Source organism: Protomyctophum parallelum (genome assembly GCF_964188405.1).
Source record: "Protomyctophum parallelum genome assembly, chromosome: 9".
In the NCBI taxonomy this organism is placed as follows: Eukaryota; Metazoa; Chordata; class Actinopteri; order Myctophiformes; family Myctophidae; genus Protomyctophum; species Protomyctophum parallelum.
This window is the reverse complement of record NC_139706.1, coordinates 29248798-29273871: the sequence shown is the minus strand read 5'-3', so window position 1 is coordinate 29273871 and position 25074 is coordinate 29248798. Positions and strand designations below refer to the sequence as shown.

Here is a 25074-nt window from a genome sequence, read left to right as displayed (position 1 = left end):
TTAATGTTTTGAAATGATGATAATAAAAAAAAAAAAATGTAAGAAACCAAAATATGAAGGGACCCATAAAAATGCACCCACGACCCACAAATGCACACAAACAACAATTGCGGTTTTCCGGTACATTATATGGGTATGCATATGCACAAGATATGTGAAACATCCTGTTACTGTTAATGTTAGACTGGTGCATAACACATCCGCATCACATTGGTGTGTATTCACCTAGTTCACACCTAGTTCAGATGGATGCCTTTGGTTGTTTGGCTTCATCAGAACACTGGCCATGGTGACTGAAAATATACTGTATAACGCTATTTAGGTCGACTTCAGGTTGTGATAATAATATAGCAGCAGCAGCCTACTATGGACTAAATCTGATGGAAGCACGTGGATAATCTTTTTCTTTAAATCATATACTGGCTAATACTGTAAAATGATGGCAAGCTAGCTGCTGAAAATATTAAATCCAATATAAAATCTCACAATAGGCAATAGAGTCTTAGTCAAAAAGCAATTTGCACAAATTATTCAAGCACGTTAGCACGACTTTCATTCTTACAGTTTATTTTTTAAGTCATCGTTGTGAAGCAAAGGACTGTGGCAATGTACCAATTTCCCTTTCTTTCTTTCTCACTCTCTTTCTCGGTCTAGTTCTGACATAACCAAACTAATGTCCTCTTCGCGTGTGTGTGTGCATGTGTGAGGGAGAGACAGAGCATGTTAGCGGCGCTGTTGTTTCCACAATTATGACTTCTGGCATGCAATGGATAGCTGAGATGGGCACCATTTTGTCATGTCTGTCAATTCTTGGTTTTTATTTAACCTAACATAGTGACTATCTGCTGGGTCAGATAAACTAAAGTAATCAACACGGTATTGTCAGAGTGTAGTTTTTCTGTGTAACTGTGTCATGGCCACAGCATCTTTGCCGTAATAATCTGTTATTTTTCTATTATTTGTTCAATATCTCACTTATTGGAGAGCCAGGGGCGTTACTAGCGCTACGCAGACAATGCGACTGCGTTGGGGCCCAGAGACAAGGAGGGCACACGGCCGCCCACCCGTGCCGTCTGTAATATAACATTTTAAATACATACAGAGATGCAATGACAGTTGAGGTGCTGTCGGGGGCACTCACTGATCAGCCTGCGTCAGGGCCCACTGGCATCTAGTTACGCGTCTGTGGAGAGCGCCAGTCTGCGCCAGTCTGCGCCAGTCTGTGGGTCCCCAAGCCAGGCTCAGTGAGGATACATGAAGTGTAGCCTTCATCTCTCCTTTGTGGAGGATGTTTGATTACAATACACATGTTTTCCTTTTTATAGAGGGTATACGCGTGACATCATCATCAAACCCGAAGTTATGCAGGAACGCCTACTGAGTTGCAAAAAACTACTTTATGGCCTTGATATCCCATAAATCCAAACAGAAAAACTAGGGATGCACCGAAAGGGAAATTCTTGGCCAAAACCGAATACCAAATATAGGAAACAGTTGGCCGAAAACCGAATACCGAATATCCGAATATGATTAATATTATACATCTTTTTTCCTACCATTGCTGTCATGGCCGTACCTTAAAGCTACCTGATTTATGGCAAAATAAATGGTTATGGCAAAACTTAACTTAAATAATAATCACTATTATGGGTCCATAAAACATTTATTCAGCCCTTTTGAATGCATTAATTGCATACACTATTCGGTGATATATTTTTATATATTTTCTGCGGCCGAATATTCGGTGCATCACTAGTTAAAATAGTATGTTCATACAGAGTAAGTACAGCATAAATAATCTCTCAATCACTTGGTAATGACTGTGACACAGTCCTGTATCTGAAAGGTCAGAAATGCAGTCCTTGCAACCACAATGTTTCCAGCCATACAGGTCTAGTCCAGAATGCCACTTAAGCACTATATACTTTGTTGTACAACAAATAGAAAAAAATGTTGACCTACAAGCTTGTAGATGTTTGGAAATTTTGAAAGATTTAGAAAGCTTTTGCCTATAATGCCATGTTGAAAGTGGTTATCACTTAACATAACTACACCCGCACAGTATCATTGGTATGAAGTGTAACTGAATATCGCTGTTTTAGTATCCTCACTTAACCCATTAACCTGAGTTTGATTCTACAAATGTTATGTTAACTTAAATAATAATCACTATTATGGATCCATAAAACATTTATTCAGCTCTTTTGAATGCATTAATTGCATACACTATTCGGTGATATATTTTCTGCCTATTTGGGCCGAAACCGAATAGGCCGAAAATGCATTTTTAGCCATTTTCTGCAGAATATTTTCTGCGGCCGAATATTCGGTGCATCACTAAGAAAAACCCTATCTAATTGCATTAAACGGGTATATAAATGTATACAATATAAACACGGATGGCTTCAATGTAAGTAATTGTGATCATGATTATACATTTTTATATTTTTTATTTTTATATTTGTGAAAAATATAGAGGCAGGAGACACTGTCTATTATTGTCTACAACAGTGTTTTGCAGATCGCATGGATGCCCTGGGAGACATGTCATGACACACTACTGATGGCAACAACAAATACACCCACACACTTCACTTACAGTAGTTAGTTAGTACTGTAGCTATTGTATAGAAGCTAAGTGAGCTAACTGAGCCACAAGCCTTGGCAGGTTGAGGTAGAATCTGAAACATATGACTGTCTATGACAGTATTAATACGGATCATAGAACCCCAGCAGACGACATACATACCTGCTGTCTGCCATAGACAGACCTGTATGTCTGCCACAGACAGACAGACCTGCTGTCTGCCACATACAGACAGACCTGCTGTCTGCCACATACAGACAGACCTGCTGTCTGCCACATACAGACAGACCTGCTGTCTGCCACAGACAGACAGACCTGCTGTCTGCCACAGACAGACAGACCTGCTTTCTGCCACAGACATACAGACCTGCTGTCTGCCACATACAGACAGACCTGCTGTCTGCCACATACAGACAGACCTGCTGTCTGCCACAGACAGACAGACCTGCTGTCTGCCACAGACAGACAGACCTGCTGTCTGCCACATACAGACAGACCTGCTGTCTGCCACATACAGACAGACCTGCTGTCTGCCACATACAGACAGACCTGCTGTCTGCCACAGACAGACAGACCTGCTGTCTGCCACAGACATACAGACCTGCTGTCTGCCACATACAGACAGACCTGCTGTCTGCCACATACAGACAGACCTGCTGTCTGCCACATACAGACAGACCTGCTGTCTGCCACATACAGACAGACCTGCTGTCTGTATGTGGCCCACAGGAACGCACCCAGGGTGCCGGCCCGGTTCCGGCGAGCCGCCCCACGTCCAAAACGGTTGAGAAATGACAAAGTTACCGTGTGCCGGTCCCTCTACTGTACTGTACTGTACTGTCACTGTACTGTACTGGCACACCCGAAATCATCATATATACAGTTAATATGTGCGTGTGTGTTTGTGTGTGTGTTAGCCGGTTGCGCACAGGTGGTGAAAAACAACCATGCTGTTTTCGTGCTCATACCCAGCCAGCCAGGCAGCCAGGCACCCACCCAGCCAGCCAGCGTCCCACACACATAACTCCTTAAGGGAGTGGTTGCACCACTGTCGGTGTCGGTGTGCAGCAGCTCCAGCTGACTCTAAACACACCGCGCCAATCCTTTTTATCTGCCGTCTGGTTCTTCTTTGTCGATCATTCATTTATTCCCTTGTGTATATTGATTGAGCCATTGTTTGCATTTGCCTGTGTATGCAGTGTACTGTTGTTTGCAGTGGCTTTGTTGTGATGGGGATGCTAACGCCGTTGAGCAGCAGATAAGTCTAAACCGGCTGTGGATGAGGCAGGCTTAGCTTTGATTCACTGTCGGTGGTGAGATGACATGACTCTGTGTTCTTTTTAAGCCACTAAACCCTGATTTGATAGGCTCAGGTGGGGGTGCGCAAACAACCCCATTCATTCACATATCGCGATTTCAACAGATGAATAAAGACGCTAGAGTGCCCATCAGATTTGGCCGATTCTTTTTTTAAGAAAAAAAAGAACAAAAAAACAAAAAACAACACTTCAATTCAGAATTCCCAAAGATGTCCCCAGACGTCTTGGGCACCACAGGGGGTGGTTAAAAAGACGTCTGGAGACGTCCTTGGACACCCAATGTGTTAAAATCATTTTTTAAGTTCAGAATATATATATGTATGTGTGTGTGTGTGTGTGTGGTGTATACATACATTTATTTCTGTGGTCCAAAATATATTTCGAAAGATATCCAGACATCCAGTGTGTTGAATACAATTTAAACAATTTAATGCAGTGTACATGAGGAATGGGTTGGAAGGTGGAGGAGGGGGGAGTCGGAGGTCCCAAAGCTCTTCATTCTTTCTCTTAAACCCAGACAGTATACATCAGTTGAACATTGGCCTTTTAAAGAATGTCACAGCCGCAGACACTGCAGGCTCTGTTTCACTCCGCAGACAGAATAAAAAAAAGAATCTCTGATTTGGAAGTCAGTGTCTCCTCCATTCATTACAGATGAAGCTTTAAGGTCATGCTTTTTTTTTAACATGATCACAGAGTCACTGTACTGTACTTTCATAGCTAGAAAGTCATAAATGTGTCTAGTGTCGTTCCAAATGAAATGTGTAGGAAATGGATTGTGATGACAGGATGATGTTTGATATGGATCTAAATATTTGCTTGGGGTTAATTGTTAAGGGTTGTAGCTATGGAAGCTTGACTCATCTGCAGCTGTCAATCAGCTACTTAACTTAAGCCCTATTCAGAAATGTTCAAAATGAGCCGATCTACAACCTCACAGTGTGTCACATCAACAATGGGTCATAAGGGCAGGAATGTAATGGAGGCTGCCGCTCCCCTTCAGTTTGGCCTTGCAGCCACAGTGGCCTTCATGCCATGGCCGCACTGCACCACCAGCTCATTTCACAGTTTTCTCCTCCTCTTTACGGTCAATATAATATATAAAATATTTTAGACACTAGTAATAATAATAATAAAATAAACTTTTATATACTATTTATATAGCACCTTTCATGCCAGAAATCGCAAATTACTTTACAAGGCAGAGAAGAAACAAGAAATGAGTTTAAAATATATATATATATATATATATATATATATATATATATATATATATATATACACACATACATTTCAGTAAACAACAGAAACAGAATAACGTTGAGGCAATTAACAATAGCAAAGGGCATAAAACCGGCAGCAAATCAAGCAGTGCAATATGACAATAAAACAATAGCATAGAACACACAATTAAAAGCAATAGTGAAAAGGTGAGTCTGGAGCTGTGCTTTGTCTCTGAGTTCTTAATTTAATGGATTTCACCTAAATTCATCTGGTGTGCTTTAAAGCTAAGGTCAGCATATACGTAGTTTGAAATAATGAAGAGCTATTTGTGTTCTTTGTCTATTTTGTTTTTTCCCCTACATATAGACATTTCTGGGGGGACTAAAGCGAAATTTTGGTTGGAGTGTCTCACAATGTTCTTAGATTTTAGCATTCATACAGTACTGTCCACAACATGCCAACAGCCTCGCCAGAATAATTTAATAAGGAATGAAGGTGGTCACACATATCATCTACAATTGAGTCAATCAAATTAGTTATACTGTGTTTTCATATTCTAATAAATGAATACCTTGCCTTCATATTAAAACTGAAATAATTTGTCAGGATTCCAGTCAGACATGGATAACAGGTTACCGATTAAAATAATAAATATTTCCCTTACTCAGTGGTCCTCCAAGTGAGGTCCAGGGACCATCAGTGTTCAAGGAGGGTGTTCTAAATTGACCCTTACCAGGTCGGTGACTCTGAGAGCTATGGGGGTCCTGTTCTAGAACCACTGCTCTAACTATATCTTCCATTCCTCTTTTTGTTATCATCCTCTATCTCTCATCCATCCATGGTTTCTAGGGGTGTGGAGCCCTATGACCCTCCCACCACGATGTTGGTCCAGAGGCAGGAACCTCAGGGCGTCTCCTCCGTTCTCAGCAGCACAGACTTTTTCCAGACGGAACAGAACAGGAAAGTCATCCTGGAGCGAGTAGACAGCTTCCAGCTCCGTGACAAGTACATGTTCGCCACCAGCAGCCGGGTAAGAGCAGCTGGCAGGAACTCAGCCAACTGGACTGCAGCATGCATTATGTGTTTTGTTAAAGTTAATGCTATTGGTCGATTTTATACTTCATCATGCAACAGTAATGTCAAGCAAATGTTGTGGAAATAGCCATTACAAGCTCACAACGTATGACATGACATGAGTAAAATAGGGTTGAAAAGTAACAGTTGAGCAGACAAGGTGTCTGCTCAACAGCAAGCATATACTGTAGATCAATACATGGCATGAAATAGATTCACACAGTAGGCTTATCTCAATACTATATTGACCTTTAGCCAACAGTTGATATTTACAGGACATAATGATGATCATTGTGTGGATGTAGTACATAACTACTATGGTACAGAATAATCGATCTGAGCGTGCTCTACTGTCAGTAGATTAAGAGAAGGACAGACGGATGCAGACTCTCAGCAAACAGTCTATAGAAACAGTCCGTACTCACTGTAAGGTCCTTATTCTTTGAATTGTTTGATTGTTTAATAAATGCTGCAGTCTCTGACAAACAGACGTGTTTTGGCTACTCAGGCCTGAGAAGACGTTTGTGTCTTGCTCAATATCAGCATAATAATAGTTAATAATAATAATATCAATCAATAATCAATAATAGTTTAGGCCAGCGGCCTAAATGTAAACGGATATGTTTTGGGAAGCATGTTAGAGGCTGCTATAGCACCTGAACAAAGACTAGAGGAATTGTTCTACTCCAACTTCCTACTAGTAAAATCTTAACCGGTTACTTTGGTTCCATTCATAGATTTTTGTACAATCTCCGAGTTAACACTGTAACACTATTGATTTAAACACATTTGATGCTAAGGTCGGTTATACTTATCCTATTAAATAATTACACGAGGTGCGGAGGACGAGTATACTCCTAATATCGATTTCCTCGCTGTTTTTTCATTTTTTGAATCGCTCCGGTGGCTAGGTCCTCGTCTGTACTGCGTCTGCGCGGCCCTTTGCATGCTCTTTTCTCTGAAATTACGGTTTTGATCAGATCGACGATGTTCGGAGGTCATTTCTGATTATCCGATGATTGCGATTGGAACATTGGTGTTTTCTGGAGCAGTCTGGATAGTCCTCACCTTAGCTCACTAGCATTGGTGCATTGGTGCAATTACTGTTAGCATCCAAGATGCCACAAACCGGACGAGCGCCATTGCTTCTCATCACATGGCACACAAGCGCCATGTGATAACACTCATTGTGTTAATTAATGTGTACTGTAGTCACAGTTTGAATGGCGAACTCTAACTAAAAAAGAAACATAATTTTCAGTTGGTATTTCTGGTGTAATCCAAGTGTATAAATTATTGTCACAGGAAGAAATGTTCAGCACACGTGTTCTGAGGTCAAACTATGCCAAGTGCCACAAGTTCATACAAGTTCAGGGGACAATCTGGACTGCTTTCCTGTGGACTGAAAGAGTAGCCAAAAACTCAGTTTCAGCTGTCCCAAATAGAATGTTTGTTTTGACAGTACTTATTCATAGACAAGCATTCACAGCTGTATGTTTGGATGTCTGTATGTTTGGATGTAAAAGCATCTCTGTTTATATAGTGCAAGGAAAAGAGACAGAGAGAGAGAGGGGAGGTGGGTGGGGGGAGATGGTAGAGAGAGCTGTGATGACATTCAGGTCACCAGGACCGCATAATTAGGTCTTTGAATTCTGTTGGTGTGCATATGTGATGTGGCTGAAGCACCAGGACGCCTGCCTAATTGAACAGGGTCTGAGATGTAAATCTGTGTGTCTTTAGTGGATGTATGGACAGATAGTCAGTGAAACAGATGGCGAGTCTGCTGTGGATGTCAAATCTTCCCTTGGCTCAGAAGCTGTGTCATAGATACTGTAGACATGCTGCCCTCCGCCCTGCATGGCATGCTGGCTTTGGCGTGGGCTGACAAGCTGTAGCACTCTGCGTTGTTTTCATTTGATGGTTAAGCTAAACATCAACAAGCACATCCGGCCCTACTTGCACAATATGTTACACTGAAATCATGTCATACTTTTCTTTTTTTTATGTTTTGTTACAAGATTGGGAAAAGTGGTTGCAATGGGTAATATGTTTAGTGTTAAATGTGGCATAGGGCTCAATGATATTTGATCACATTTACATTACTATCTTTTGACTTTTTGTGACAGTATAATATTGTAATATTAGGGGAAATAATGCATTTGTCCCATATCTCCGCCTGACTCGGAAATATGTATTATTCTTTTTTTTTTAATGCTTCAGGTTGGTTACACTCACACTGTGTATGAATTGGAGGAATTATAAATTCAGAAGTATTAATACAAATATAATAATAATATTAGTGGTGGACACATTTTTTTAATCTAGATTCATCTCACTGCAATCCTGGAGTTAATCTAGATTAATCTAGATTAAAATGGCTCATTTGAACTCTGTGTGCACTACCTAAATAATGCCCAGAAGTAAGTCCTTGATAACGGGTTTCTCAGGCCAGGTGGCCCATTAGACCAGGAGCCCTAATTATGGATACCGTATTACCAATAGTAGCCCGGGCTGTTAATATGCTAAATCGATTCGGACCCTGGGCGTTTATAAGGAACCAGGCCGTTATTTGCAGTAGGCCCTTATTTATTTTTTCACCGGCCTGCACCGGGCCATTATTTGGTTATAGTTCCTAAACATTCAAAGTGGTATATTCTGTGAAATGTTTGTCATTTTGTGAATCTACAAGCTCCAGTGTTGCGTCCACAGTGCGTTGTGAGCTTGCAGATCTTACATTTCCGCACTGTTGTGAGGTGGTGAGGCCATGATGAGTGCCGCGCAGAAATTGAGGTCTGCAAACTCAACACGCTGTATATATAATTAATGAGGCTGACTACGTTTGCAAATAACGGCCCATAGGCGGTTATACGGACGAGGGCGAGTTGCAGACCCAGCTCCCAGACCCAACTTTGAGAATAGATTAACGGCGATATTATTTTTTATCGCGCGATAAGAGTCTCACATTAACGTGAGAAGCGAGGTCATTCCATTATCCTGATTCTATTGAGCTGGTTGAGTCAGCATTGTGATGTCAGAACATATATGGAGATCTAGGGGTTTGATGAGGTCAGATTAACTTATGGAATGAATTCTGTACTGGCCATATATGGAGCGTGTTGAGTGTACAGGGTTTGGTGTCAGATTATTATGGAATGTCAGAACAGGTCAGCTCCATATATGGAGATCTAAGGGTTTGATGAGGAATTAATTCTGCATTGGCCATATATGTAGCCTATCACAAAGCGTGACGGAATGACTGATGGGAGATGCAGGTTTTTGCGAACGCAGTGAGCCACTTACTATGACAGCAAGGGCTGAATGTCTGTGTGTGTGTGTGTGTGTGTGTGTGTGTGTGTGTGTGTCCCGCTGTTACACCACCCGCCCGCCACCAGAGGGCGCAGCTGTAGCACACACACACACACACACACACACACACACACACACACACACACACACACAGGGCGCAGCTGTAGCACACACACACACACACACACACAACCACACACACACGAGCTGTGTTCGCTTCACGCGTTTGCGCGTCTTACTTGTCATAGTAAATTGTGACCTACAGTCGCAATTAACTGCTTTTATAGTACTTCAATAAGATACAAAATAATGGTAAATAAAAGCTGTCAGTGTAGAAATGTGCATTGAAAGGGACAAGACATGTCATAGGAAACGTTTATAGAACACTGTACTCAGTCCGTTCATGAATGCACACACACACACACACACACACACACACACACACACACACCACATGACAACATGAATGCTGCTATGTTGCGTCTGCCAAGTTTGGGGGACAAAAGTTCACATTAACACTTGCATAATACAAATCAGTAGATATATTGTAGACAAAGAATCACACATGAAAGGGAACCGCCTGCTGAGTAATAACAGTATTATTTGTGGAATGACATAATACATGATATGGGGGCGTTCATGTTTTCATAATTAGAAGTATAAAGGCTGATTAAAACACATTATAAACAATTGAAACACATTCATTGTATTACTTTGATGGTACGCATTGCCCTGAGGATTTGCTTGACATAACAAAAGTACAAAGGGAATAGTTTCATAGTAGTCTCCCCTTTCCACCAAAAAGTTCAAGGAACAGTATAGCAGCAGTATAGGGCGCGGCAATTAACTGATAATATATCGAAACCAATATTTAGAACCAATATCCAGATTTACCACTTATAAGTTATAACCATACATAGTTGACTAGAGACCCCTGAGTAATAAAAAGCAGACCGATACATGTGTCAGACCAAGATACGTGAGTGGGACTCGTGTGTGTGGGAGGGTGGCGATAAAAGCAAGGCCGGGGACAAGGAGATGATATACAGTACTTTAGCAGATATAACTGGTTATAAAACACATAAGACTAGTGCTAAGGCTGAAACAAGTTGAACGTTTATTTCCATTTTACAGCCATAGATTCTTTGCCAAGAAAATGTGTGTGTGTGTGTGTGTGTGTGTGTGGGGGGGGGTGTTGGGAAAGTTTGTAACAACATCAAGGACTCCTCGTATCAAAGAGAGGCGAGCTTCGGAAGCCTATGTTTACATGGCGTTCCCAGAAGACTTCCTTCTGGTAAATATTTTAAACTGCACTGAAACTGAACTTCTCCAGTAAATCCTGTTCCAGCAGGGTTAGGGTAGAATGGCTGTAGCATCCAGACAGGGCTGATGGCATGAGATGCACTACACCCAAAACAACACAGCAGGCTTTCACACAGTGACTCAGCATACCCTGTATCTGGCACATGGACCAGCTCTTAAATGTAAAAATGCCCCTGAATGAATAACGGTTGATGAATCTCTCAGATGAACACGTTCTCATAAATATAAAAGTGTAGATAGGTCATACTGTAAGTGTCCTGATTCATATCCATCTACTTTGCTGGAGAACCTGTTGATACTTATTGCTATGGCGACCATAATCCATCCTTAAATCTAACAAACACATCATGGAGGCTATGTGGATTGATTGCTTCTTGTTCTGTGTTTTCACTTTATTGTTCCCTCTTCCATTTGAAAAACATTTGAATTTACATTTTGAAAACGGTAACATTTATAACGTTTTTGAACAAGGCATTACAAAAAAATAATAATACATTGGCTGATGATTGGTTGATCAGCCCATAGCGATGGTCTAATACTCAGTCTACTGTATATACTCTCCAATCCATCTCCCTCCCACTCTCTCTTTCTCTCCCTCTGTCTTGCTCCAACTGTCATTACCCTCCTGTCTGTCTGTCTGTCTGTCTGTCTGTCTGTCTGTCTGTCTGTCTGTCTGTCTGTCTGTCTGTCTGTCTGTCTGTCTGTCTCTGTCTCTGTCTCTGTCTCTGTCTCTGTCTCTGTCTCTGTCTCTGTCTCTGTCTCTGTCTCTGTCTCTGTCTCTGTCTCTGTCTCTGTCTCTGTCTCTCTCTCTGTCTCTCTCTCTCTCTCTCTCTCTCTCTGTCTCTCTCTCTCGCTCCATTTGTTGTGTTGTGATGCAGCTACTTAGCTGTCCCAGCACGGCAGACAGTCTTAGAGAACACTGTACATAAATCAATAGGCTGAATAGCCACGCTTGAATGGCTCCACCAGGGACTACGACACACACGCCATGCACACATATGCACACACATGCACGCACACATACACTCACATTTGTGTGAGACTGCAGTGCACACACTAGAAGCTTGCGTCACTCATTCAAACAGCTTTGTTCATCTCGCCCTGGCCTCCTGTTGGAAGCTGTCCCATGGCAGTCTGGTCTGGTCTGGTCTCTCTCCCCTCTCCTCCCTCTCTCTGTCACATGGGACATCTGGGACATCACCTGATGACATTTTCATTCTGAAGAAGTTTCTTTTAAGTGTCCCGTTTCATATCCACCTACTTTGCTGGAGAACCCGTTGATACTTATTGCTATGGCGACCATAATCCATCCTCAAATCTAACAAACACATCATTTAGGCTATGTGGAGTGTCTGTGTCTCTCTCTCTACAGAGTATTCTTTTGCTGATGACATTTGTGGTCCTATTAAGTTTGATTTCAAATATATCTATCTAAGTATATGTCATGAAAAGATTACACAAAGATAGGCACATCATTCTATTATTATTAAGTTTGATTTCAAATCTTGTAAATATATCTTATCTAAGTATCCGTCATGAATAAGACGTGTGCACGTGGGAAGCGAATGCAGCTTGTAAATTGCAATAACAACAATTAGAATAAATTACGTCCTTTTTAGTTTTCAATTAATTGTGTGTGTGTGTGTGTGTGTGTGTGTGTGTGTGTGTGTGTGTGTGTGTGTGTGAGTGTGTGTGTGTGTGTGTGTGTGTGTGTGTGATACAGCTGCGCCCTCTGGTGGCGGGCAGGTGGTGTCACAGCGTGACAGACAGTTCTGCCCAGGTTACATAGTAATTGCTCACTGAAGTTCGCAATTACACAAAGATAGGCTCATCATCCTATTAAGTTTGATTTCAAATCTTGTAAATATATTTAAGTATCTGTCATGAATAAGATCACACAAAGATAGGCACATCATCCTTCCATTTATTCTTTTCTGGCAGAGCTGCCAAGACGTTTACCAGATGCGACATCGACATAGAACTATCTCTATCTCGCATTCTTTCTCAATCTCTCTGAGCTGAATATGGGCCTTTCTCTGCCCCACTTCTCTCCCATTGTTTATATTGTGCAATGATTATGAAATTATGACCGATATCCGATCTTCGATTATTTGCAGGGTTATATCTTCTATATTGCAGTATTGATACTTTTACTTAAGTAAAACATTTGAGTACTTTCTCCACCACTGGTGATCTCAAATATGAAGCAATAAGGCAAAATCTGTCTCCATGTCCTCTAACCCGTGCCATGACTTCTCATTGAAACCTTGCGTCAGCAGTTGTTTTTCCGCAACATTCAACATGATGCTATTATTAGACTGAAGTCTAAATCAACTTTTTTTTCCTTTTTTTTTTAGAAGCTGTTTGGGAGTCATGAAACTTCAACTGTGCACCTCTGGGTCTCCTACAACCGCCAGCCAATGAGAGCAGCCCAATTTATGACCAGACATCCAATCACAGTGAGTCTACTTCACATTCAATGGATTTTCTCACCCCTGCAAAGATGATTTTATTTTCTTTATGTATTAAGACAGGGGTTCTCAATCTCAACCCGTGGGTCGCGACCCCTTGGGGGGATGCCAAATTATTTTGGGGGGTCCTCAAAATATTAAAAAAAAAAAGTTTTCTTTTTCTTTTCTTTTGCAACTGAATGGCTGGAAAATGGAAATGAAGAGTTTACATATAGTACACACTACTACTGCTAACCAAATAAAGGCTGAAAAGGACAAATCTTAAAAAAATAAAAAAGACACGGAGGGCTGGGCGTTACATAATTTATAGCTGAGTCACTTCCTCAAACACATTTCTGACCAGCTGTTGTCAATGTAACATTGCGTTTTGTCTTTCACCACCTCTGATCATCATTTGCCTTTTTTTTGTTTTCTCCACCAACTCTGTTTTGTGGTTTTTAGGAGTTCTACATAGCTGATGCCTCTGAGGAGCAGGTGTTTGTGTGTGTGAACCACGTCAACAACGTCACCCACCTGTACATCTCAGACACCCAGGGCTTGTCCTTCTCTCTGACCCTGGAGAACGTGCTTTATTACAGCCCAGAGGGCTCTGGGAGCAACACGCTTATTAGGTAACACACACGCACACATACTGTACATACACACACACACACACACACACACACACACACACACACACACACACATACACACACACGCACGTACGCACGCACACTCAGAATTATCTGTAATCTTGATAGGATCTTATTACACTGTAAACTGTTCATATTGTCTGATATTATATACCGGTATATATTTTTTGCATGATCAGACCTGTCTTATGAAATGCTCCCATCACGTAAACAGTTACTGCACAGATCAGTGTCGTCAGTGCGTGACTGTGCTTAGGTCAGGATGCCCTGAGTCCTCCCTATAGTAGCAACACAGCCAGCCAGTGAGTCAGAGGTGTGATCTGGCTGGCTCCAGGCAGCACTGCAGTAAACCTTCATCACATCAGCAGCATGAAGCCAGTGTTGATTTTGACAGCCACATTTAGATTTTGTTTTTAGTCTTATGAATAAAATTCCATTTCAGTTTTAGTCTTGTTCTGATCCATCCCTAACATTAAATGTTTTGATGAAATTGTCAGTCAGTGATTAGTCTTATTTTTTGTCATAGCTTGGTTTATATTTCGTTTTTATTTTGTTTTCGTCAGTGAAAAAAGGTAGTCGACAATCAACAGAGTTTCCAGCGTGGAAGTACAAAGTGCACATCACCGCAAACTCCCATAAACATATCCAGAACACAACTCAATAAATGTAAATATATCCAGAACACAACTCAATAGATGTAAACATATCCAGAACACAACTCAATAGATATAGTAGAATTATGTGTGGAGCTGCTCGTTGGTGGAAGCTACTAAGAAGGAGAGGGTGCATTAAAGATTTATAATTGGACACAATTAGAATCACCATGAATAAATTATACAAATGAAAAGCCCTTATATATGAAATATTGGTTTGATTTGATTGCGTTTGATTGGGCACTATAGCAGTGACAAAATGAGCACCTTTATATGCACACATGATCCAATAACTGGGAATAAACCGGTTATGACAATAATTTGATTTTGCAACGAAAGAAATAAGTAGATCCATCTTCCTTAGCGATTGTTCTAGATTTTCAGCATTGCGTCACATGGTCAGGTCTGTCATTATTGAAGTAGACATGAAAATAGTTTCCTCTTAAGTCCAAAAAGGAGTTGTTGTTCTCTATCTATTTATGTTCACACACATGAACAGACATTAAAAAGGAACAGAATCAGATAAACTGTATTACGGTAATATGTTAGTATACAGTACTATACAGTATGTATACATAGTACTGTATGTGGCTCCAAGGGCTAGTTCACCTTTAACCATCTCGCAGGTGGAAATGTTTGACTGCATGTTTGTAACAGACATTTGTAAAGTACACTTGAAGTCTTTTTTTAAAATAGACACAAGAATGAAACAGTTCAGAGCAAGTGTGGGTGTCATTCTTATCATCTTATCTGAGTCAGAACTATGAGGTCCATGCAAAGATTGTACTTTGATTCACGGTGACTGAGTTTCAACTGAAAATTGACCAAAGTTTTTACGATTTTATAAGCTCACAATGCATCGTGATGCAATGTATTGCTAGCTTGCCACACAACACCTTTTGTATGACGGTGTATAATAAGTCAGCCTTAACCCACTTTTGGTGTTAGCATTACGTTATGCTTTAGCTATTGAAAAATAGCAGATCTACAAGCTCATATCGCGCCACCGAGTGGCACGATATGAGCTTGTAGGTCTGCTATTTTAGAAAAAATAGAAACATAGCTTTTTCAGAAAACTGTCAGGATGTACAGTAGAAGACATTTTTTTAATCTGATCTCAGGTCAAAATGCGTTAAGTGCAACTGCCAACAAATGACATGTACAGTACTTGAAGTTGAGTTCACATATCATGGACATGGAGTGGACTATAATTTATATGCAGAGATTAGATGCAGAGTTGCAGACAGGTACTGTACTACTGGTTCACATGCTTTGAATACAGACAGTCAGAGCTCTTAATTATGATGTGTCAGTTGCTGAACAGAAAATGGGAAGTGAAGTTTCATTGAATCGTCCAAACAAACTCTTCATTGTCATGAGCTGTGTGTTTAGAATGCCTGGCCTTACCTACAGTATGTTCACTTTTAATAAGAGGATAGGACATCAATGAATCCCACCCACTAGTCTACTCCTACAGTATGTTCTCTTCCTTCGCTTACTACTGTTACTCATCCTCTCCTCTCGTTACCCATTCTCTTCTTCCTCCTACTCATCCTCTCCTCATCATGTGAGGGACCAGTTATTCCCCAGTGATAATGAGCCCTAGTGTCTTACTCAGTGTTGTTTTCCCACACGTGCACACACCTCGTGATGACACACCAGGTGCCAACCTGACTGATGTGTCAGCCCATCTCTGTCTCTATCGCTCTCTCCAAGATACCATACAACTCTTTAACTGCAAGCAGTCAAATAGACATGATAGGGACGATGCTATGATTGGCATAAGTAAGAAAACCGACACAAGAAATAAAATGCATGTATAATTTCCCAGGTGCATTAGGGGTTTGTATCCGTCATTTTGGATCCATGAAGACCTAGCTCCTGTGGTGAATATGATGTCACTGCAATTGAGCTAGTACAAATATAAATTTCCATTGAGAGGAACCGACACAGTGATGATTGTGACTGTGATTGCTAAATACCTACCAATTAATGATAGTAGTATGTCTTCTGTTCTGTTCTGAACTCCTCTCAGTCAATAGAAGCCCAGAATCTTGTAATAACACGTGGAGGAGAATGGAGGGATGAAAAGTGACTACATGGACAGTCAATGTTTCTAACGTACACATCACCTCTATTATAAAAGAGGAGCTTTGACTGGTGTCTCTGTGTGTCATCTGTCTGTCTGTTCTGCCATGTCATTTGGCACTAATGTAAGAACTGTAATAACAGTGTTGATGGTCAACGTTGATGATGACCGCAACATGTCTGTCTGTGTGCTCCAGGTACTTTGCCAATGAGCCCTTTGCTGACTTTCATCGTGTGGAGGGTCTGCGGGGGGTCTTCATCGCCACACTCATCAATGGCTCGGCCAGTGAGGACAACATGCGCTCTGTCATCACCTTTGACAAGGGAGGAACATGGGAGCTGCTTCAACCTCCAACGGCTGACAGCCTGGGAGGAACCCTGGACTGTCAGGTTAGATGACTGACTGACTGACTGACTGACTGACTGACTGACTGACTGACTGCTTCATTGACTGACTGACTGACTGACTGACTGCTTCATTGACTGACTGCTTCATTGACTGACTGACTGACTGACTGACTGCTTGCTTCATTAACTGACTGACTGACTGACTGTTCACACAGCGATTGCCCCCTTTTTCTGAGACATGCAATTAATATTGTTTTAATATCCACTCAAAAAGTGCTATCAGCAATAACGTTCATCCAGAGTTCATACCCAGAGTTGAAAGTAATATATGTACTCTTTGTGACAAGATAAAAACACCAGACATTAAATCACTTCGTCACATTTCCGATATTTCCAGCATAGCGTAAATATGCAATGCTCCCATTAAAAACAATACAAAACATACACTGTGCTGTGCTCAGGTAAAACTCCTCATATGTGTCTTGTCTTGTCTTGTCTCTTCCAGCTCACTAAGGGATGTTCTCTTCACCTGGCCCAGCGATGGAGTCAGCTATTGAACATTCAGCTCAGAAGGATGTCCATTCTGTCCAAAGAGTCGGCCCCTGGACTCATCATGGCTACTGGTCAGTAACAAAAACCCACCCATAATGCATCTGAACTGTGCAGTATACATTCATACAACTATATGCTTGTTTTGATTTTGATTTTCATTCCTAACAAGGCCAAATCATTGTACATTAAAGTCCATTTCACTGCAGGATTCAGCTTCTGTGAAAGCTAATTATTGTCAAAAATGTCATCTTCCATGATAGCACAGACCTGCAGATGACAGGAAAGCCTTCATGTAGTCAGATTAAGTGTACAGTAATTACATGTAATTTACAGGTAATTAGATTCCAATTTCCTATTTCATGTGTGTTTACCACCTCAGAAAATATTTGGCTCTCCAAGTACCACCATAATAACTGATGTTAAAATACACGAGCGTGTACCTGCCCCTTTTGTTCCATTCCTAAGCCAATAATGCTGCTGCTTTGACTAAACTCTTGTCTAATCACTAATCACAACTGATGATATTTCTAATGTGATTTAATCCGTTATCAAATCTTCTATTAACGGCTAGGTGTGCTGCCATGCACCCCCTCTGTGTACCACCAGAGGGGGGCTCAAGTACCACCAGTGGTACTAGTACCAGTGGTTGGGAACCTCTGTCTTATATGATAAAGATTTACCTTGCATTATTATTATTATAGTATTAGAGGATTTCTTTTAAATCAGGCTTGCGAAAACCCAATGTGTTTTGGTTTTGAGACAAAGTTGGACCTGTGGTTTGCAGAGATGGAGAGTGTGTGTGTGTGTGTGTGTGTGTGTGTGTGTGTGTGTGTGTGTGTGTGTGTGTGTGTGTGTGTGTGTGTGTGTGTGTGTGTGTGTGTGTGTGTAAAATTAAAGCACTGCACAAAGCCAAATGTATCTTTTACTATTCCTTCAGTGAGGTAACATATAGGTCTTTATATTTCCCATCTCCTCACTAGAAACGACAACATCTTCTATAAACACAAAAAAACAGCGCATCGCGGTTTAAACGACACACACACACACACACACACACACACACACACTAGCAGTATGAATTGGCCCTTACTGTAGGTGCACGCATGCACGCGTGCGCGCACACACACACACACACACAGTCACAGTCACACAGGTGTCTGCTTTGCAGTAGCCTACTTTACCTGGGTTAGCTTGCGTGTTGTAATTGAAAGTTGACCCACTAACTAGTGGGTTGTGGCTGCAATGCTATCCCATTGGCAGAGAGGTCGGCTAGAGGCTAATAGTGTCTGGTTGCCTAACTTGCTGGCTGCAATACTATCCCTTTGGCTGAGAGGTCTGACTACGGCAGCCAATGAAAAGTTGCCACTACAATCATAAGTTAAAACTACCCAGATGCCCAAAACTCACTGAAAAAACTAAATTATCAATGTCATAACAATACCTCCTGTATTCAAACAAGCTTTGTTGTGATTTTTGCTGGGTGCGACACAGCATTCCGTTTAACATTATTCTCTTTGATATGACAATCCAAATCATATACATATGTTTACTACTGTGGAGTGCAGAGCAATATTTTAGTGAGCAGGCATGTGAACAGAGATACGAGATATCAGATCCATGGAAGAGTAAATATTTCTGTCCTCGTTACTCCTAGACTGCAATCTGACATTACACTACCAGAAGCTAATTTAATTACACGGTAGAGTTCAAATTCTAGAGCTTTTTCTTTTTAATAGCATCTTATTTTCGATAGTAGGTTAGAATCTAACCTACTATCCATGATATGATATGATCTAACAGTTAGATCATATTGCCTTATTGGCATAGGAAAAATCAGTTTGTGATCACCCCTTCAGTCGGTGATGTACAATTCTATCTCCTATTGGAACAAGCCTAGTGTGGATGCTATCTCTATTACAGCTGTCTGTTTGAAGCTTGTCCCCGTCTGTTGATCTCTTCACGGTTGGCAGCGAGCATTGATTTGCTGACTCCTTGCTGTGTTGGAGAAGGACTGCAGAGTGCAGAGTCACTCTCCTATCTGCCATTACAAGCTACAAAGCTACATCTCTTGCATCTCACCACTACACTCACACCTCTACTCCCAGAGACACAGATCTCCTTGCATTGAAATAAGTCGCTTGTGTGTGCACATGACGCACGTGCGTGTTGGCTAGATAACTTGTGAACAGATGGGTAGATTTTCATGAAATGTGGTGGGAATAGTGAGTAGTCTTCCAACTTTTGGGTCAGAAACATCAAGGGTCAACAACATTTTAGCCTCAGTACCCAGGCTTCTTTTTTGTTCGCATTCCGCTCAATAAATGAAAGCCTGGGGGAATGAGACACTGGTCTAGGAGTGAGAGTGAACTACAGTCGCTCCAAACGTGATGTCAGTGTTGTGAGTTGTCCACTGTTTTCTACCAGTGAGGGGAGGGGCGGAGGGGGGAGAGCGCTCCGATCGATGAACCAATATGATCCAGCCCCTCTATACCAGAATTCACGGTGGCTGGGCCAGGCTAACGACATCTCAGTTTCTGACTCTTAGTTCAATAACTGCAGACTCACTCCCATTTTTGTCCGCCTTGTTGTTGAAATGCAAACATGCCGTACCTTGGAAACTCATTTCTTCAGCCCCCTTCGACAGCGACGCCGACGTGTCTCTGACCGTGTTTAATTTAGTCCGTGCTGGGCAGGTTGTGAGTTGTGACTGAGAAGATAATCCAAGTTCGTTCATGGTGGTGTTGTTTCACCACAGTTGTATGAAAGCCCCGCTGTGGGTGAGGTAACGCATTGTTATGGAAGAAAGGCCCGCTGTGATTGGCCAGTAGTTGAACAGCCACAGAGCTGGGTTGAAAACGCAGAGGTAAAGGCAGGCCTGAACGGTACTTCTGGCGTGGAATTCTCCCAAATGTAATAATAGATGCTGTTTCGACTGATGCTAGGTTAATTGTTTACCTGGCGAACAAGCTTTTTCCAGGCACTATATTGTTCTCTTTGCACTTACAATATATGACTATTGACCTTGTTTATTGACTAGAGCTTACTCTGTGTGCTTCTATTTTGAACTTTGTACAGCGCTCTGGATAAACGTGTCTGCTAAATGCCTAAAAAGTTCAAAAGTCAAGTCACAAATTCACAATCCATCTTCAACCGCTTATCCATAGTTAGGTCGCGGGGGCAACAGCTCCACTAGAGTGCTCCAGACTTCCTTATCCAGAGCAACACTAGTGACTTCCTCCTGGTGGATACCGAGACGTTCCAAGGCCAGTGAGTCGATGTATGTCCTCCAACTGCGCCTTGGTCTGCCCCGGGGTCTCCCCTGGCAGTGGAGCGTGCCTCGAGGACCTCCCTATGGGAGACGCCCGAGAGGCATTCTAACCACAATCGAGACGCATAAAACAAACAAGATGTTTGTTTTAGTTTATTGGAATATTAAATGGTAAATGGTGCATTTATATAGCGCCTTTATCCAAGGCGCTTTACAGAGATTGTGCATTACATTCACCCATTCACACACACATTCATACACCGATGGCAGCGGAAACCATGCAAGGCACCAACTAGCACATCGGGAGCAATTAGGGGTTCAGTGTCTTGCTCAAGGACACTTCGACAGTAACTCTGGGGGAGCCCGGGTTCGAACTGGCAACCTTACGGTTACCATCCAGGCACTCTACCCCTGAGCCACCGCCGCCCGAATATTATTCCAGCAAAGCTGCATGACAAACTCCTAAAGCTGTTAGTCAACAGGTCCATGTGTAACTGGATCTTTGACTTTTTTGACAATTACTGTAGATCAGACGTTGTTACAGAGGCTGGTTGTGTGTCTCAGCCGACCATCCCATGCCCAGAGAGAGAGAGAGGGAGAGAGAGAGCCTATTTCTCACATCAAATGTTTTCAGATACATATTTTAGTGTACTGTTTAAGTTTAAAACGAGAGCATTTGTAATGCATCATCATTACAAATAAAACATTCTCATCATCTTGAATTAGATTCAGAACAGAGTAGCAGCACTATAATGATATCTGATGCAGGTGAATTTCATGAATTTTCATGATTATTCATCAGGGTTTGCTGACACGGAAGTGGCATCTATTAATTCTATCTCCATTCTGATCACGGACATGCTCTAGGTGTGTGGAAAACACATTTTTCATTTCATGTCATCTTTAAATGTAGTTTCAATGTAAGCCACATTGTGAAGAAAGCCCATCAATCATTGTTCTTTCTGCAACAACTTCTATCAAAACCAGGAATGTGGAACTTTTTCAGAACTGTGATAGAGTTCGTTCTGGCATTCTTTATCACAGTGTGGTATGGAAACTTCTCAGCTGATTCTCAGCTGATAGGAAGGAGCTTAATAATAGGGAAAGGGTTACAAAAATACCAACTACTTGTTTCAGTAACAACACATTATCCTGATTCCTGACACAGTGAGGACACTTAATTCCTTCTTGTTTCAGTAACAACACATTATCCTGATTCCTGACACAGTGAGGACACTTAATTCCTTCTTGTTTCAGTAACAACACATTATCCTGATTCCTGACACAGTGAGGACACTTAATTCCTTCTTGTTTCAGTAACAACACATTATCCTGATTCCTGACACAGTGTTTCAGTAACAACACATTATCCTGATTCCTGACACAGTGAGGACACTTAATTCCTTCTTGTTTCAGTAACAACACATTATCCTGATTCCTGACACAGTGTTTCAGTAACAACACATTATCCTGATTCCTGACACAGTGAGGACACTTAATTCCGCATCATCAGATCAGATCATTAACTGAAGTTAAATGTACCTTCATTTTAAAAATCTATTTGTTCTGCCTAGTATACTTAGGCCTATTGTTTGTTTTGTCAACCCTCACACACCAAGACAAATTACAATTAATGTTTTCAATCATTTGAATTATTGAAGCAAGCAGAGTTTGTACCTCTAATTTAATTTAAAGTTGTATTGATTTGTTTTACTTTAAAAAAGAAGAATTAGAAAAATGTGTTGCTTTTCTTATACAGATCCTTCACCTGTTTTATTTCTTGGGTCACATGAATACAGTTTGGCTCTAAGGCTTTCTGTTGGTTTTCAAACCGCTTATCTACAGTAGTCTAAGACCTACAGTACGATGATCAATCTTTGCGTATTGCATACCAAAAGCAAAAGTAGGTCACTGTGACCCTAAAACCAGAATTTCAATGGCACTGCGTTGTCCTGGGGGGACACTGTGTTGTCCTGGGGGGACAATGGAATGGATCGCCCTGCAGTTTAATATTGCTGAACTAGGAACACGTTATTCCAGGCACAAAGAACACCGCGACCAAGGAACAGCAGGGTGACAATCACCTGATGAAGGCCACTGTTACAGCACAGCCACTGTGCCACAGTCCTTCACCAGAGTGACAGTTGGGCTGTGTGCCACTACGTGTAGGAGTGTTTTTTAACCTTTTGTCACGTGTTAATCGTCACAATAAAGCCATTTTTATCCTCAAGAATGCCATATCACAAACGTTTTTGTGCATCAACTTCGTTGCCTTTATGCCAAATAACAACTTGAATTGGATTTTACCCAAAATGTTACCCAAAATTCTAAGTTTATTCCAGGGTTGTATACTTTGTTGTAAGTCATTGTGGATAAAAGCTTCAGATAAAAACCCAACCAGATGCTCAAATAAGATTCTTATGAGATAATGGGCCAAGATACAAAGTGAGATATGGTCTGGAGATAAAGAGAATGGGTAGCCGGGTAGGCACCATTTGCTTTTTGATCATTTTCACATACTGCAGTGTAGATAATACTGTACTAATTACTGCTACTATATATACTGTACCTGTGTTTTTGGCTTTGAAAGCACATACAAATTTGAATAGACTGGGGCGTATATCTTGCGCTACTATTTTAAAAAAACTTTTAAAATAGTTCAAATAGCCGATCAGATCTACAAGCTCACAACGTGTCGATGTAGATCTGCTAGGTTTTTTTTTTTAAGTTATTCTTTTGCGGCTTACGCCTTTTATTGTTTTTTTGAAGGGACAGACAGTAGGCTGACAGGAAACGGGAGAGAGATGGGGGAAGACATGCAGTAAAGGCCGTGTCGGGCTCGGGAGTCGAACCCGCGGCACACTGCGACTGGATTACCAGTCGGGTGCCCAGACGGTTACGCCACCGCCTGGGCTAGATCGGCTAGTTTAACAATTTTAAAATGTTTTTCAAAATGGTAAAAATGGCAAATATGTTTAGGGAAAAGGGCTAAAGGGTGGCGCAAGATGGGGCCCTTGGAGCCCTATTTTCGTCACTGCCTGAATTTTGAAAATGTTTTTCAAACTAGTAAAAAAGGCAAAGAAGTTAAGGGATAAGAGGTATAGGCAGTGATGAAAATAGAGCCATTGGAGTCTGGGCCAAGTAACAGTCACATGAAAATCATGAAAATCAATGTGAGAGCAAGAGAAGATGTTTATTCCTCCACTCAAGCTGGCAGCAGCCGACGGCATCAAATTTGCTAAATCTTGTCTTTGGAAAGATGTTTTATTCAGTTGTTTTGCTGTGTGCTGATGTTAAATGAGAAAATGATTAGCTGCCTTTTTAAACAGACAATGTCTAATTCATATTAGAAGCATCATTAAACCTGCTTGATAGAACGCCAATAAACACTGCTCTCTCATTGTAGCCTCCATTCATTTCATTCAGTCACCTTGAAATGATTTCTGCTTGACTGGTGCTGTGGTATGCCATTATTTTCAAAGTTAAAGATGTTACATTACTCCTTTAGATCCGAATAACAATCGCTACAGTCAAGTATGCTTTGTACTACTACAACACAAAAACACATGTTACATAAAAGAAAGTATAAACTAAATCTGTGTTATTGTGTGATTTCATAATCTTCAGGTCTAATCAGCTGACTGTGTTGTGTCCTTACAGGGTCAGTTGGCAGGAACCTGGCCAATAAGCCCAACGTGTACGTATCAAGCAGTGCCGGGGCACGGTGGAGAGAGGTCAGTGTCAGTCTCTAATATTTACACTTTACTTTATGGATTCCTGTTTATAGCACAGTGCTATTTCCACATGAAAAACATTTTTCATGACCAGGTTTTATATTGGTGTAAAAACATCACTGGATACAGAAAACTATTTTGTCCTCTCCAGTCAGACAGACATTAGACACAAATGTTCTGTGAGTGGTGCAATAATCTAACGAACAACATTTGTATGTTTTATTTTAGAAAGATATTAGGAAATGGTCATTGGTGGTAGTGATCACGTTTCCATGAGAGAAATCCACCTACCGGTATATACATTGTTCATACCCTATGCATGTTTATGTTTATACAGCATTGTAATACCTTGAACTCTGCCAGAGTTTATTTTCATGCCATGTTAATCCTGCACCATTTTCCAACTTGGGATTTAAATCATATTGAGTGTCTACAGGTAGGAACCCTACACCCCAATGCAACCAGAAAAATATGATAAGATCTTAGCTCTTGTTA

The 25074-nt window shown here is 41.2% G+C and overlaps 1 protein-coding gene across 1 annotated transcript in view; it reads left to right on the top strand.

Annotated features, from left to right (window-relative positions):
- The window catches only part of sorl1 (sortilin-related receptor, L(DLR class) A repeats containing), a 73942-nt gene that overhangs the window by 17425 nt on the left and 31443 nt on the right, over positions 1 to 25074 (top strand). Inside the window, exons 6-11 of the mRNA XM_083773482.1 lie at positions 5980 to 6160; positions 13191 to 13292; positions 13746 to 13915; positions 16875 to 17067; positions 17531 to 17648; positions 24506 to 24579. Coding sequence (XP_083629608.1) covers positions 5980 to 6160; positions 13191 to 13292; positions 13746 to 13915; positions 16875 to 17067; positions 17531 to 17648; positions 24506 to 24579 — 838 coding nt within the window. The remainder of the gene's footprint in view (positions 1 to 5979; positions 6161 to 13190; positions 13293 to 13745; positions 13916 to 16874; positions 17068 to 17530; positions 17649 to 24505; positions 24580 to 25074) is intronic.